General features: G+C 34.9%; 3 protein-coding genes across 3 annotated transcripts; all 3 read left to right on the plus strand.

The window, feature by feature from the left end:
- Positions 1–3,338: 3,338 nt before the first annotated feature.
- Positions 3,339–7,182, plus strand: LOC108224782 (probable LRR receptor-like serine/threonine-protein kinase At1g74360). Its single transcript, XM_017399504.2, has 2 exons — positions 3,339–3,729; positions 3,903–7,182. Exons 1-2 carry the CDS (start codon positions 3,609–3,611, stop codon positions 7,127–7,129), a joined length of 3,348 nt encoding a protein of 1,115 aa, XP_017254993.1. The 5' UTR covers positions 3,339–3,608; the 3' UTR covers positions 7,130–7,182.
- A 614-nt stretch (positions 7,183–7,796) lies between these two features.
- LOC108226156 (uncharacterized) lies at positions 7,797–8,728 on the plus strand. Its single transcript, XM_017401100.2, has one exon. The coding sequence runs from the start codon at positions 7,886–7,888 to the stop codon at positions 8,672–8,674; it is 789 nt and encodes a 262-aa protein (XP_017256589.1). The 5' UTR covers positions 7,797–7,885; the 3' UTR covers positions 8,675–8,728.
- A 1,509-nt stretch (positions 8,729–10,237) lies between these two features.
- LOC108225269 (2-phytyl-1,4-beta-naphthoquinone methyltransferase, chloroplastic) lies at positions 10,238–13,357 on the plus strand. Its single transcript, XM_017400097.2, has 7 exons — positions 10,238–10,406; positions 10,482–10,546; positions 10,802–10,892; positions 11,189–11,277; positions 11,381–11,576; positions 11,941–12,040; positions 12,984–13,357. Exons 1-7 carry the CDS (start codon positions 10,278–10,280, stop codon positions 13,088–13,090), a joined length of 777 nt encoding a protein of 258 aa, XP_017255586.1. The 5' UTR covers positions 10,238–10,277; the 3' UTR covers positions 13,091–13,357.
- The last annotated feature ends 2,925 nt before the right edge of the window (positions 13,358–16,282 follow it).

Raw genomic sequence — 16,282 nt, forward strand, 5'->3', positions numbered from 1 at the left:
AATGCAAAAAAAATCATTGAAAATCTCAATTAAATACATCCCGTAAGTGTACAAATTAATAATTCCTTTTTACGAGAACTCTTACAATTAACAATTTTATTCCAAACAAAAGTTCTAGTTTTGAGTTTATATTCAACAAAAAAAATCTTGAAATTTTTGGTTAAGTTTAAAACGATGAAACCACGGAGACATATATGTGTATCAATTCGGTTTCTGGAAAAGCAATGTAATGTAAATTTGTGCGCCAATGGTGAAGTCAATACAAATGTGAAATGGCTGACTTCCCGAAACCACGCTTTCAGAAATTGTTGGAGTACTTTCTTTTCTTTTTATGACTAAAGAAATTGTTGGATAATTGAATGTGAGTAACTAGTTCATTCAGTTGGCTGCTCCTGAAAAAATTCCTTTCTTGCTAAATATTTAAGCTTTGTTTATAGGGTGTTTTAACCAAATGTACTAAATTTAAACCTTGTTTACAGATACGTGTAAAAAAAAAAAAACTTGTTTACAGATTTATATTTTTGAGTTATATAAAACAACTTGCACTTGCAACGCAAGATCAGTTCGTCATTCTCTTATTATACATTGTTATTTGTTCTCATTTTAAAAATTAGCCAATTAAGTTTACGTGACAGATCCATTTTCCCCGAAAAAGAATAAATAAAAGAAGACTCCTTTTGATAATTGATCACCACCATCTCTCTTTCCCCACTTTTAGAATCTGCAGAAACCTATACCAAAACGTACATAAAACACACGTATTCTATAAGAGCCTTGCTAAAATCGAACCAAAGTTGAAGTTTTGAAGTAACAAAGTGAAGATGGGTTTCTTCGATATTCTCTAGCAAGTAGCAATACAAACATATCCGGTTCTAAATTTGAGAAAGCTTATGGCGATCACTTTCCCGAAAGCAAACGTTATTTTGGTCTTGAGAATTTTGGTAATACTTGCTTTTGCAACTCTGTTTTTCAGGTATCTCTTCGTTTTTTTATTACTTTCATTTTCTGATTTATTTTGAGTGGAATTGCGAAAAAGTGTTGACTTTAATCTTGTTTGTTTATTTAATCCTTGTGTTTTGTTTGATTTCGGTGTTTTTGGCGATTTTTCGTGTTACAAATGAGACGCTTCATTGTTGGTTTCGCATACGACGAGGCAACTTGACCGATAGCATAGCGGTGGTGGCCGAGGATGGCGGCGACGGCGGTTTCGGGACGGGATCCGATTTCAGAAAGGAAAGCACTAATTGTGCCTTAATTGAGGGCGTAAATTGTGCCTCGTAATTGAGGCTCGTAATTGTGCCTCGGGGCGTTAATTTTGCCTCGTAAATGAGGGCGTTAATTGTGCCTATTTATTGAGGGCGTAAATTGTGCCTCTTTATTTAGAGGGTTAATTGTGCCTTAATTAAGGACATTAATATCTTATTATTATGCCTTAATTAAGAGCTTAATTGTCTCAATCATGAGTTATCATGATTGTGAGAATATTTTAATTTAATCTGTTAAATATATCGACTTATATTTTTCTTGTTTCTCTTCTTGTTTTATTATTTTCAGGATTCTTGGAAGAAGACCGGTTTTTCTTTTCGGACATTAAAGTTTTATTGTCTAAATTTCCCCGGTCATCTTGCATGTCCGACGGTTAGATAATAAGCTTTCTTGAATGAAAGAATTATCACGGTGAATTGCCGATGCTCGTTGAGATTTATTCTCATTTTCAAAAAAAAAAAAAAAGAAGACTCCTTTTTGTGATCGTTTTAATATCTACATGATATATTTTCAATTATATTTATATTTCAAAAGAAAACCACAAACTTAAATATTATTCTGATTATATTGCTACTTAATAATAGAATTATAAAGTTATCTCCAACCCCTTGAAATTCTTAGTAAAACTAGATAAAGATTATCATAAGTAAAAATATAAAAATTTCTAATAAGGATCACTTAAACCCGTCATTCCTCACCCAAAAATTTGATCACTTTATAGCTTGCGCTCCAATTTGTTGATATATTTCTTTTAATGCAAGGTTTGGCAAAAGAAAGCTACAAGGAAATCAACTGCAAGATTCTATTCAAAATTTTAATGTTTTCTCCGTCTAGGAATTCAAATTCAGTCTTCGACGCATGTTTATGCCAGCAAATGCATGCTTATGATAGCATTATTAATACCAATTTTTTTATAACAAGTCTTGGACTATCCACTGAAAGCAAAGAATGGAAACATAAACAGATCCAGGCAAGAATGGATTCCATGATTATATAACATCTTTCTCGATATTTTCAACAAACTGCTTATTTAAGTATGATATCAAATTTCATAAATGTGGAAAAGCAAGAGTGGCGTATTTGATTTTTATACCGTAGAACTTAATTATAGAATAAATGACAAAATGGTACTCCCTCTGTCCCGGTCAATTGTATACGTTTCTTTTTCACTGCTCGACACGCTTTTTAAGGCACTTATAAAACATAGTTCTACAACTTATTTGTAAGATTTTCTTTTTTTGTATAAAAGTATAAATGTTATACTTTTATACAGAAAAAGAAAATTTTAAAAATAATTTACAGAACTATACTATATTGAAGCATTAAAGTCCGTGCCGCGCCCCCGTCCCCCAATGTATACTATTGATTGGGACGGAGGGAGTAGCCGTTATTTTTCAAACTTTACAAGATGTTGGTTGGATTCTAAAAATTATAAAATGGTGGCCGAAGTTTACTCCGCCTTTCAAAAAGGTGGCGGCCGTGAATATCCGTTAATTTTAAAAAATAAAAAAATAAACGACAAAGTGGTGGTCGTAGTTTTCCAAATTTTACAAAATATTGGCCGAATTTCAACCACTTTTTCATTTACTCGTTTTTTTTAGAGTTAACGAAGGTTCACGGCCGCCACCTTATTATTAAAAGGCGAAAGTAAACTGCGACCACTATTATATAATTTTTAAAATCTAGTCAACATCTTGAAAAATTTGGCAAACTACCGCCACCATTTTGTCATTTACTCTTAATTATATTTGAAATATTTTGAATGTAAAGAATCAGATTAATCATATAAAAATTATAAAGAAATGATTGAGACGGAGGAATATGCAAATGTAAAATGTATATAGGTGATTCTGTGTCTACTAAAAAAAATTGGACTTTTTTGTAAGCGGTTGAATTATCTAAGCACACAAATTTCTTCTCTTATCATGCATCGTGACCAAAACGGATAAACAATACAGCCGGTCAGCCGGTCAGCCATGGATGGTCAAACAGGGCGGCTTTCTTTCCTAGTTTCACACCTGATGGCTAGCTGCACTTCTTTACTCGCACATTTCATTCCCAGCATAAAGATTAAGACACGAGTCATACCATTCTAAAAAAACTGCAAAGCACTCAAGTCTAACTAAACAACTCCATTAACTATTATTAACAAACGCACATTTTCTAACTACACACACTTTAGCACTAATCATTTACTTTGAACAAAACTGTGTACGTGCCTTGGCTTCGAGTCTTCAAGGCTTTCATTGTTTGGTCCATTTGCAGATGCTCGAAAATCTAAGAACATTCTTCCTCTTATTCAACACCCAGTTGCCATTTACATAAACAATTTTGTTTTTATTATGTGTGTGTTTACAGAGAAAGAAGAGACAAAGCCTCTGTTTCTTCACAATTCTTTTTATTCTTTCACAAGCATGAACTTGGAGAAGCTTCATCAACTTATTTTCTTCATCTTGCTTGCAGGTAATTTCATTATATTTTTATGATTATATGTTTACGCGTATTGTGCATGGCACACATCCGTTGTTTTTTTTTATATAGCGGAATCACTTGTCAGGACCATCTTCCGAAACATAAAATATATTATGTCAGGGAGTTGTAATTGACTCATGTTGACATGTTGTTGTGAATGGCAGGTAGATATGTTGGTGGAGATTCAACTGACACTGACAAGCATGTTCTGCTCGACCTGAAATCATTTCTTGAGCATCAGAATCACGTGGATCGAGGGAAGTACACCGAATGGATTCCAGCGAGTTCATCACACTGTAGCTGGCCAGGAATCAGCTGCAATAATGTTAGTCGAGTCACCGGAATTGACCTTTCCAATATAAGCATCTCTGGTGACATTTTCGGGAACTTCTCAGCTCTGACAGCGCTGGCTTCTCTTGACTTGTCTGGAAATTCACTGAATGGTCCGGTTCCAGCGGATTTAGGATTATGCAGGAGCCTCAAGTTTTTGAACATGTCGCACAATATTATTGCTGGCGAGCTCAATTTTACTGGACTCGACAGCTTGGAGGTTCTTGATTTATCTGAAAATAGAATTGAAGGAAAAATTCAATCGATTTTACCAAGAATTTGCAGTAAATTGGTGGTCGCGAATATTTCATCAAATAATCTGACTGGTGAAATAGGGAAGTCTTTAGATGGATGTTTGAACTTGCAGCATGTTGATTTTAGTTCTAATCATTTGACTGGGAATATTGATTTTGGATTTCAAAGGCTAAAGATGTTCCAGGCATCTCGAAACAATTTAAGCGGCTTGATCCAGCCATGGGTATTTACGGAGGATTGCAGGTTGGAAGGTTTGGACTTGTCAGAGAATTTTTTTCAGGGTGAACTACCTAAGGAGATTTCACATTGCAAGAATTTGGAGGTATTGAATTTGTGGGGAGATGGTTTTACAGGGAAAATTCCTCAGGAGATTGGATCACTTGTGAATCTTCAGGCACTTATAATGGGGAAAAATCATTTTTCCCGTGACATTCCTGAGTCTTTGATTAACCTGACAAAGTTAAGCTTTCTGGATTTGAGTGGGAACAACTTCAGGGGTGATGTGCAACGTATTTTTGGTCGAGCTACGCAAGTAAAATTTCTTCTTTTACATGGAAATGCGTATACTGGTGGCATTTACTCATCCGGAATTTTGACATTACCAAACATATCGCGTATGGACCTGAGTAACAACAACTTCTCTGGTCAATTACCAGTTGAGTTCTCCCAGATGCGAAGCCTGAAGTATTTGTTTCTTTCCTCCAATCAGTTCACTGGCAATATACCGTCAGAATATGGAAACTTTCCGCAGCTCCAAGCCCTTGATCTCTCCTCTAACAGGCTTAACGGATCAATTCCCCAGAGTCTGGGGAAGTTAAAGTCCTTGTTGTGGTTGATGCTAGCCAGCAATGAGTTATCTGGTGAAATCCCACCAGAGCTAGGAAATTGTAGTAGCATGTTGTGGCTAAACCTTGCAAATAATCGTATTTCTGGGAAAATACCACCTGAACTGGCAAGCATCGGAAGCAACCCGATGCCAACATTTCTATCAAATCGACAAAGTGATCAAATTACTGCTGGTTCGGGGGAGTGTTCAGCTATGAAAAGATGGTTACCTGCAAATTACCCTCCATTTAGTTTTGTCTATACACTCCTTACAATGAAGAAATGCAGAGGACTATGGGACACATTGCTTAAAGGGTATGGCCTATTTCCAATTTGTTCTCCCGGTACAAATGTTCGAACGTATCAGATAGCTGGCTATATTCAGCTGGGTGATAATCAATTATCTGGTGAACTTCCTCATGAAATCAAGAAGCTGCAAAACTTTGGTATGTTGCATCTGGCTAATAACAGATTGGAAGGTCCTTTTCCTGCTGAAATAAAAAACTTGCCACTAGTCGTCCTCAATATTACTGGAAACAACTTTTCAGGAGAAATTCCAGCAGAGTTGGGGAGTATCAATTGCTTACAAAGCCTTGATTTGTCCTATAACAATTTCTCTGGAGAATTTCCTGCTAGCTTAAGCAACTTGCATGAGCTCAACAAATTTAACATCTCCTATAATCGGTATATTTCTGGAGTAATACCAGCAACTGGACAATTTGCAACATTTGAGAATTGGTCATTCGTTGGTGATCCATTGCTACAGATTTCACCTTACCTACAAAACAGAACCAATAATGCCTCAAGTATCACCGAACACTCAAGAAGGACTACGAAATCAGGAGCATTCTTGGCGTTTATAGTTATCCTAATTGCCTGCTTGGTATTTGGAATAATGAGTCTCACAGTCTGTGTCGTGGTAAAGACCTCGTCAAAGCCACCAAGTTATATGATGGAAGATTCAAAATTAAGGCACGTCAGTGTTTCAAGCTCTGGCGGGTCTTCACCCTGGTTTTCTGATGGAGTTAAAATCATTCGCCTGGACAAAACAGCATTCACTCATAAAGACATCTTAGTGGCCACAGGGAACTTCTCCAATGAGAGAATTATTGGAAGGGGAGGATTTGGAACAGTGTATCGAGGAGTGTTGCCAGATGGGAGAGAGGTTGCTGTAAAGAAGCAACAAAGGGAAGGCGTCGATGGGGAGAGAGAGTTTCGAGCAGAAATGGAAGTACTAACTGGAAATGGCTTTGGATGGCCTCATCCGAACCTTGTGACTCTTTATGGGTGGTGCCTAGATGGTTCAGAGAAATTGTTAGTCTATGAGTATATGGTGGGAGGGACCTTAGAAGACCTTATACCAAATCGAACACGTCTCACGTGGAGGCAAAGAATCGATGTGGCACTTGATGTTGCAAGGGCTCTTGTCTTCTTACACCACGAATGCTACCCTGCAATTGTACACAGAGATGTCAAAGCAAGCAATGTGCTTCTTGATAAGGATGGAAAAGCCCGTGTCACGGACTTTGGGCTTGCTAGAGTTGTTGACGCTGGAGAAAGCCATGTGAGCACTATGGTGGCAGGGACTGTTGGATATGTTGCGCCAGAGTATGGACAGACATGGCAGGCCACGACAAAGGGAGACGTGTACAGCTATGGCGTGCTTATAATGGAGCTGGCTACTGGAAGACGAGCAGTGGATGGCGGAGAAGAGTGCCTAGTGGAATGGGCGAGAAGGGTGATGGGCTACGGCCAACAGGAATTTAGTAGCAAAAAATTTGTACCAGTGGCACTTCTAGTGTCCAACCTGGGAGAGGGAGGAGAGGAGTTGCGTGAGTTGCTAAAAATCGGAATAAAGTGCACAGCAGAGGCACCACAAGCTAGGCCAAACATGAAGGAGGTTCTTGGTATGTTGGTTAGGATTGCACTTGACAGTCAAATGGATCTGAAACATCCTTCTCCTCTGCCATCTTGGCTCTAGAAAGGAAGGAGTACATATTTTACAGCATGGTTCACATACATTTATTTATTACAGCCATTCTTCTTGTAAATAGTTACTCAACATAATTTTTTCTTAACAAAATTAAGGTTCAGATGTAAGGAAAGAGGTTAACATGGTTCTTTCAAAAAAAGCAACAATTTTTTTTTTATTAAAGGGATTTAATCAACATAAATAAACAATATTCATTATGTAGCAAAATGCACTTGACTGTCGAATGGTGCATAGTAAATGATTAGAAATTTCAATATTCATTTATCTTTGTTAGCCCACATCTCTAATCCTCCTATATAAAAATAAAATAAAGATTTGAAATTTTCATTGGGAGACTCTGGACTAGACATTCTCACATTCCATTCGGGCACAATTAAGACAGGAAGATCATTAGGTTCGATCCTATTTTTTAATTAGTTTCAGTTTGGTTGTTGATATGATTTGAATCGAGGAAATGATGATAATGCAGTGTTATGTCTCTGTAAAGAAAGATCGATTATTGAGGTTTTATTATTGAGTTTTTATTTTTAATTTTAGATCCATGCCATGCAATTCAATGCAATGTTGTCTGCTGATAGATTTGATCTCTTGCAAAATAATTGATGATATAATTGATATTTACAGAGCTAGCAGACCGCGTCGGAGCTAGCTTGTTGGTAGTTTGATTTGTGTCTAGGTGTGAAACATTCGATACCGTGTTCCCTGCAGAATCTTCGTAAGCTTATTAGTGAATTTATTCTTAATATGTGGGGTTTTGCATCTGATGCGATCTATGGAAATGCTGGACCGAAAAATGAGATTTTAAAGCCAAACACAACTCCTTCAGAGTGTTCAGATGATGAAATTTCTGCAGAAAAGAATAGGGAGGAAGGACTGGAATGCCAAATTTGCTGGGAATCCTTTAACATTGTGGAGAATGTTCCTTATGTTCTATGGTGTGGTCACACCATATGCAAGAATTGCATCTTAGGGCTAAAATGGGCTATAGTGAAACTTCCTCCATTGCCAGTTCAGCTTCCGTTCTTCATTTCTTGCCCATGGTGCAGCTGTTTATCCTTCAGGCTGGTGTATAAGGGGATTATCAAATTGCCTCGCAGGAACTATTTTCTCCTCTGGATGGTTGAAAACATGAACGGTGGCATGGCCATATCCCATTTTTCCTTATGCAGTGATCAACCAGTTTTTGCTTCAAACAAGAGTGTGGACCATGTGAAATCCGCCTGTGTGGCAGCTACTTCTCCTGATCCCAAATATGATTTCAGCGGTGATGGAGATCACACAACGGGTATCCATCTCAATACTGAAAGATTCCACTTCTTCTTACGCAAATCCTTAGTTTTACTTTTTAACTTGACTGCCAAATTCCCATTGGTCTTCCTATTTCTTCTAAGTGTCCTGTATGTTATACCAGCCAGCGTAATCATATTGGTTGTGTACATTCTTATCACTGTTTTGTTTGTTATCCCGGCATCACTTGTTTTGTACTTTGCATTCCCTTTCCTTCGCTGGTTAGGGAGGGGAATCATGAGTTGAGTCAGTTTTCATTCTAAAATTTACAATATATCCATTTTTAACACACTCCCTGTAACAGATCCAAGCTTGAGCAGTGCATAGCTCCGATTGACTTGATTAAGGCCTCTGTAAATGTGTCTTTGACAATATCTGGCCCAGGGCTCAAATTATGAGAATCAGCTGATACCTTATAGTTTAATAAATTTTTGTGTATATTTAAATTTGAACAATAATAGTGAGATTTATGTCTGAACCAGTTAACTTGTTCTGATGTTTAAGCTTATTTTTGGTTGTAATTTTGAAGTTACACCAGGCATGTTAAAGTAATGAGTTAAAATAAGTTTCTTTTGTGTCCTTGCCCTATGACTTGTTCAGGTTGGGGTCACTTATATCTTGGCTTTAGAGAGCAAAGAATCGATATACTGAATAATAGCATCTGGAGTCTAGATATATTATTTGAAGTTGTGGATTGTATTCACATTGTGGTTCTGCGATGGAGCATTAGATGGTGCAACTGTTGTCAAAAACGAATTTGAAAAGATAGGAAAGTCATCCATAAATTGTTCTGAGAGTGTAAATTTAGCATTATTGTAGTAATGATAAGAATGGTTACAAGCTTGAGTTCTTATAATGAGAACTGAATAACTGATAGCCTTCTACTGCAGTGGCCAGAACATTAAAGCAAAAGAGTTGGTTTTTCAAAACTGTCACGAGATGGAGACTTTCACATTTATCAGCTGATGGCGTGATACTCATAATCAGTGTTAGATTATATGCATGAGAATTAGGCTTATACAGGTTCATGGTATCATGTTCATCACAGAGGAAAAGTTTCCCCCAAATCTTGGTCATAATGCATGTGTTGTTCAACTTTTTTGACTCTTTCAGAGTAATGAGCTAGTGAGACACAGGCTAAATCCAGCTTTAAACATGTTCAACATCCAAACAAGGCTACATAAGCATATGAAATTCTTTGAAGTTGAGAGAAGTATGAAATATAAAATATAAACTGTAGTGTATATGAAATATATAAGCAAAAATCAGAATCATGATCATATAGTCCCCAATTTCTTGTATATTTCCTGCAAAAAGTTGAGGCTATCATTAATGTTAACAAAATTTAGTTTCAGCTTCAAAAATTAGTATCATGCTAATCTTAAACTCTTTTATTCATTATAATTCACAGGTATAGATAAGAATTTTGATTAGATTTATTGTTAACTTGAAAAATAAATAAAAATTTAACTAATATGAGATAGAGCAAACTAAAAATTAAAGCGTTGCAATTTATATATACAATTTGTAATGATAAAAATGATATTTATTAATATATAAAGCTCTCTCACATGAAAAAAATAATATATTTGTAATTATTCTTTAAGCATCACTTTCATGTTAAATATGCACACTAGGTACACATGCAATATTTTAAACTAGTTATTAAATAATAATTATATAATTTAATAAATATTATTATGAAATATTTGTTATGAGATCTGGTGTAAATTTTATTTACTTTTTGTCAAAAACAGAAAAAAAGTAAAAATGAAGCTGTTGTTTGGGTTTATGAATGATTTTTAGTCGTACTTATGACGTAGGTGATAAGGATGCAAGCATCATCACTATGGCTTATGCTCTTCACTTCGCCTCTGCCGGACATCTTTTATCCACTTCCCGGTCTAAATTCCGGTCGCCGAACTGTTCTTCCGACCGGCAAGCGCTTTTCAATCGCATAGCTCCTGTCTACGATAACGTACGCATTGCATTGGATTGCCCTCTACTTACCACTCGTTTGTTAAATTTAATTTGCAATTCTTTTTGTTTGCAGTTAAATGACTTGCTGAGCTTGGGGCAGCATCGAATTTGGAAAAGAATGGCTGTTTCTTGGAGTGGGTAATCTCTTCTTTTATCACTTTCCAGCTACACATATAAGCACTAGAGTCTTCTGTATGTATTGGTAATGATTGATTGCAGAAATTATAAAAATGGTAGTGTGATAGTGTGAGATTCGAACTCTCGACGTCTTGTTACCGAGAGAGGTGTTTAGTAGGGTATGATGCTATATGCATATTTGATTATTATTTGTGAATTGCGAAAATAATCTTGATACTGTTGTATATTGATTGATACTATGGTCTTTTATTGTAGGGCTAAAGCAGGGGACAATGTGTTGGACTTATGTTGTGGAAGTGGAGATTTAGCCTTTCTCTTATCCGACAAAGTTGGAACTACCGGCAAGGTCTGAATTAACCTTTCTGTTAATTTTACCGCAACTATCATATGTTTTATCTGCTGAGACTCGGGCATTGATGCCGATTTAGTATAATATATGATTTAAATCTGGTGGCTTGTAAGGTCAGGTTTATAATGCCACAAGTCAATATGAGATTAAATGGAAACATGCTTGCATACTGGTGCTCATTGATTGTTGATAGAACTACTTTCTCTGATCACTGACAAACTTCTTAGCTTTTGTTAGCTGACACATGCAATGTTATACTTTTGCATTGTTTGTAATTTGGTTACAATTGGCAGGTTGTTGGTCTTGACTTCTCTAACGAGCAATTATCAGTTGCTTCATCCAGGCAGCAGTTACGTGCAAAGGCTTGCTACAATAATATTAAGTGAGCATTGGTAAATTTGTCTCTGGATGTATGCAAATTTTGGACTAGTTCTGGGCAGAAAGCTAAAATATTAATTATTTTTCTCTCTCATTTGTCATTGTAGGTGGGTGGAAGGCGATGCTCTTGAACTACCATTTTCTGATTCTTATTTTGATGCCATTACAATAGGCTATGGACTGAGAAATGTGGTGGATAGACAGAAAGCAATGTTGGAGATGTACAGAGTTCTCAAACCAGGGTCAAAAGTTTCTGTCCTCGACTTTAATAAGAGTAGTGATGCGTTCAGTACCTTCATTCAGGTACTTGCTACAAACTCATAGGTCTATCCCTTTTGTTCACTGTGTAATACTACAATTCACAGCAGATACTCATGTTAACTTGGTGGCTGTAGTCTCGATTTATAAACACATGTCGCAGATCCACACGTTCGTATTAATTGCATTAAGTTTATATAATAAGCTGTTACAAAAATGGACCTACTATTAGTTCCGGAATCATGAACACCCCTATCTATATTTAGGGGTCAGTGTTTCATTGTTAATGTATAGACTATAGCTTTTTCTTGTAAAATGTTATATAGCTCAATCAATTTGTAAATAGTCACTAAACCCCACCATTATTGTTTTCTGTAAACACTAATTATGACTTTGGAAACTATGCAAGGAATGGATAATTGATACCGTAGTTGTTCCTGTTGCAACTGGTTATGGACTTGCAAAGGAGTATGAATATTTAAAAAGCTCAATTCAGGGTTACTTGACAGGTTAGTTCTATTGATCCAGTGTCTTATCAAAGTCGATCAGTAGATTTACGCACTTGTAAAATGTAGGCTTATGGCTAAGTCTTGTGAAAAAACTAGAAACCAAGCATAGGGGTTTCCTGACAAAACAAGCAATACCTTTTATTGTTTTTTAGCATTACATACTATAAAACTCTTTGCTGATTTTAAGCAATGATAGATTCTTTTCACTAGCCTGTCTTATTCGTTGGTAGAGCCGTAGAGTTGCATTGTTATAGGCACTTTTCTAGGTGTAGTCTTATGAGTTGGTCTTTTGAAATAAACTGGTAACTAGGCAGGGAGATTCTGGACAAAACAGCAAATACCTTATATTGCTTCTTTTTTTTCCTTTACATATTTTGATACTCCTTGTTGCTTCCAAAGCAATAATAGATATTTTTCACCAGCCTACTTGATTCATTAATGAAGGAGCACTACTACTGTATAGATTATAGAGCAAGGTTGGTTAACATATACTCCCTCCGTCCCTGTGGATTATATACGTTTGTATTGGACACGGAGATTAAGAAAAGTGTATAAACTAATGTAAAGTAATGGGAAAGAGAAAGAAAAGTAGGTAAAGTGGTGGGACCCACAAATATTTAAGTGATAGATTTGAAAAAGTAAATGAAGTTTGTGGGTGGGTGGGATTTTTATATTATAAAAATTTACTATTTTGGGAAAATTTTGGAATGTATATAATTGAATGGGACATCCTGAAAAGGAAAGTGTATAGAAATCAAAGGGACGGAGGGAGTACAGTTTTAGTAATGATTATTAGTCATCCGCATAAAATTGTTCTTTATCATCAGTGTATTTTAGAGCTAATGTAGATTTAAATGTTGTAACTTGAAAGCCAGTTTGTCCCTGATATGTCTAGAAATATACTGTATTATTTTTTTACCATTGTGTGTTTCCTTTTGATCAGGGAAGCAGTTACAGGACCTTGCACTGGAAGTGGGATTTTCTACTGCCAAATATTTTGAGGTTGGTGGAGGACTCATGGGGAACTTAGTAGCCACAAGAATGCAGTAAATATAACTTAAGTTCTGTCTTCTTTTTTCCTAGTATATTTTTGGGAGTTGCATTCTTCTCATGCGATGTTTTCTCTTGGGAAAAGGTTGAGAAAACATAGTTCTCTTCTGTTGTAACAATATTGAAGTACTTGGGTTGTATGACACAATATATCGAATTTTGGCATGTCTGTACGTGTACATAAATGTTAGTGGACACATCAGATAATTTGGTGTGCATATTTGGCAGAATGTATGAAAAAGGGTCTAGATTTGTACTTTTTATCAAGTTAAGCAATCAGATGACTATAATTTATACATCTGCCAGAATTTATAGAAAATTAGTAAAAGATGTCGATTATTTACTCTTGCGCGCACAATGCGACTCCTTGGAAGAGATTGCATGTAGCGTGACCTGTACTGTATAATCTTTTTCTTTACATACTAGGCTTATATCAGATGTTATTTTAGCACTACCCCTGTTTTCTTTTGGAATACTGGTTTTGGTACTTTATTAAACTTTCGTTTGCCAGATTTGACAAGTCAAGTGTAGCTGGATCTTGACCCTTTGTGCTCTAGGTCAAGCACTTCCCTGAGCTGAAGTGATACTGTGCCATGCATGATACTTATACTCTAGTTTCTTAAACTAAGGTGTCACATTGGGTAGAAAGAACTGTGGTAAATATTCGCAATTGATGCAGTACTTGTTCTATAATTGAAATAAAATTGATATTGCTTGTGACATTCATTTCTATGGTCTTTTCATTTATGAAGAGTAGTTGGATTGTTGAGGAAGAGTATCATCCTTCACTTTGCTAGCTTTTGTAGTGCTTTCGACATAGATGGTCATGGTGATTGGATTCGGTGAGCTTCTTGGGTCAGGTTTTACGTTGCGCTTGTGGTAGTTGTGCAGCGTCAGGTCTGGGTGAAGACTGAAGAAGTTCTTCATGCTTTTTTGTTGGGAACACTAACATGCTTGTTTTATTTGAGAGTAATATTAAACCAACAGTGAACAGAGGTTAAGGAAAGTTTAATGAATTATTACTGTGTTTTGTGTGGATTCTTGATAAAATGTCTTTAAAATTAAAATAAAATGTCTCAAAATTTAATGAATTTTGATGGAAATTTCAAAAAACTCAAAACTACATTGAACAATACTACAAAATTCATCTTTTCATAAAGTCCAAAAAAATCCATCCACAATTGAATATCATCTAATTCAATAAAATTGAAACAAATCCTAATCGAATATTATTGATTTTTAGAACATGATTTAAAATTTTTATTGAATATCATCAGATTTTATAGTATACTTTAAAATTCCAATTAAATACCCCTAATTTATGATATATTTTCTAAAATTCGAGTTAAATATTCTCAGATTTTGTGAATGAAAAAAATATCTTTTTAAATTGATAAAAAATAATAGACTTAAAATTATAAATACGCAAAATTGTATATATCCAAATATAAAGTAGGGATCTTTTTAAAAATACCCATCTGTAAAATTATTTTTTTAAAAATACTACCATCTTTTTCATTGTTTTTAAAAATACCTTTTCATAAAATTTTTTTTTCAAAAATACGATTTGCAACCTTTGCAACCTCATTTGCAACCTTGGGCGGCGCAGCCGTAAAAGTTGCAAATGAGGTTGCAAAAGTTGCAAATAAAAATGGAAATGAGGTTGCAAAAGTTGCAAATGAGGTTGCAAAAGTTGCAAATAAAAATGGAAAGTTGCAACAGTTGCAACTGCAATTGCAACTAGTTCAACTGAAAACTGTAAGTTGCAAAAGTTGCAAATGAGGTTGCAAAAGTTGCAAATGAGGTTGCAACTGAAGTTGCAACTTTTGCAACTGCAGTTGCAACTTCATTTGCAACCTCAGTTGCAACTAAATGCAACTGAAAACTGTAAGTAACAACAGATGTATGGTGTGCCCCTGGCGGGGCCATTAGATTACAATAGAATCAACTGAATGCAACCATATGCAACTGAATACAACCATATGCAACCATATATGCAATTACAAATCCTGATTTCAAGTTCCAGTTTTCAAATGCCGTTTTCGACCTCATTTTCGGAATCGATATATATATATATATATATATATATATCGATTCCGAAAATGAGGTCGAAAACGGCATTTGAAAACTGGAACTTGAAATCAGGAATTTGGTTGCATATGAAGTTGCAAAAGAGGTTGCAACACGGCTGGCGCCGCCTGGAGTTGCAGATGAGGTTGCAAAAGTTGCAAACAGTATTTTTGAAAAAAAGATTTTATGAAAAGGTATTTTTAAAAAGAATTCTGGAAGGTAGTATTTTTGTAAATAATTAAAGAAAAGGTAGGTAGTTTTGTAGATTTCCCTATAAAGTAACTATAAAAAGATTAAGATACGAAAAAATGATGATATTGTTAAATGTTGATAATGGTTGTACGGTTCTTATTATTATAATTTATAAATGTATATATATAAAAAGAAATGACATCACAAGCAAATACTACTAATTATTATAATACTTATCATTTTTATTCATTTCGAATTATTTGTTATAAATAATGATTTTAATATATTATCAATCTAAAATTTGATTTTGATTATTAATTATGTATCATCACTTGGCCAATAACATTGTCTTTTGCATAATTTTCATGAATTAATATTTATTTAAAACATAAAATTATAAATCTAACAAAAAAGATTTGTACTTATAAATTTACACATAATACCTTTTTATGATAAATCCAAATCCATAAATTAAATATACAGTACTTAAGACATGTATATACCAAAAAATCGATATATTATATACTTATATATAACAAGCCTGAGGGAGATAATTTGGTCGCATGGTCACATGGTCCAAAAGCTTATCATCCGTTGGATCGTTTATTGAACAAATAAGGACCGTTAGATTTAAACAAAATTAACTTCTAATTCTATAAGGCAACTTGCATGTTTATAATTCCTTTTCTGAATCCAAAACAAATTCTGTCTTATACATGTTTATGATTTTTTTAATCCAAAATAAATATTTCCTACCAGTTTTAGTTGTAGAATTATATAAATCGCATCGTCATAAAATTATTTTTATCTAATATATTTTAAAATTAATGAGCCGGATATTTTAATCCAAAATAAATATTTTATACCAGTTTTAATTGTAGAATCATATAAATCGCACCGTCACAAAATTATTTTTATCTAATATATTTT

The sequence above is a fragment of the Daucus carota genome, chromosome 6 (genome assembly GCF_001625215.2).
Source record: "Daucus carota subsp. sativus chromosome 6, DH1 v3.0, whole genome shotgun sequence".
Classification (NCBI taxonomy): domain Eukaryota; kingdom Viridiplantae; phylum Streptophyta; class Magnoliopsida; order Apiales; family Apiaceae; genus Daucus; species Daucus carota.

Bases quoted from the DNA above. Each gene is read 5' to 3' on its own strand.
- LOC108224782 (XM_017399504.2), top strand. From the start codon at position 3,609: ATGTGTGTGTTTACAGAGAAAGAAGAGACAAAGCCTCTGTTTCTTCAC. The intron at 3,730-3,902 runs GTAATTTCATTA...TGTGAATGGCAG, and splicing joins TTTCTTCATCTTGCTTGCAG to GTAGATATGTTGGTGGAGAT.
- LOC108226156 (XM_017401100.2), top strand. From the start codon at position 7,886: ATGTGGGGTTTTGCATCTGATGCGATCTATGGAAATGCTGGACCGAAA.
- LOC108225269 (XM_017400097.2), top strand. From the start codon at position 10,278: ATGGCTTATGCTCTTCACTTCGCCTCTGCCGGACATCTTTTATCCACT. The intron at 10,407-10,481 runs GTACGCATTGCA...TTTTGTTTGCAG, and splicing joins TAGCTCCTGTCTACGATAAC to TTAAATGACTTGCTGAGCTT. The intron at 11,278-11,380 runs GTGAGCATTGGT...TTGTCATTGTAG, and splicing joins GCTTGCTACAATAATATTAA to GTGGGTGGAAGGCGATGCTC.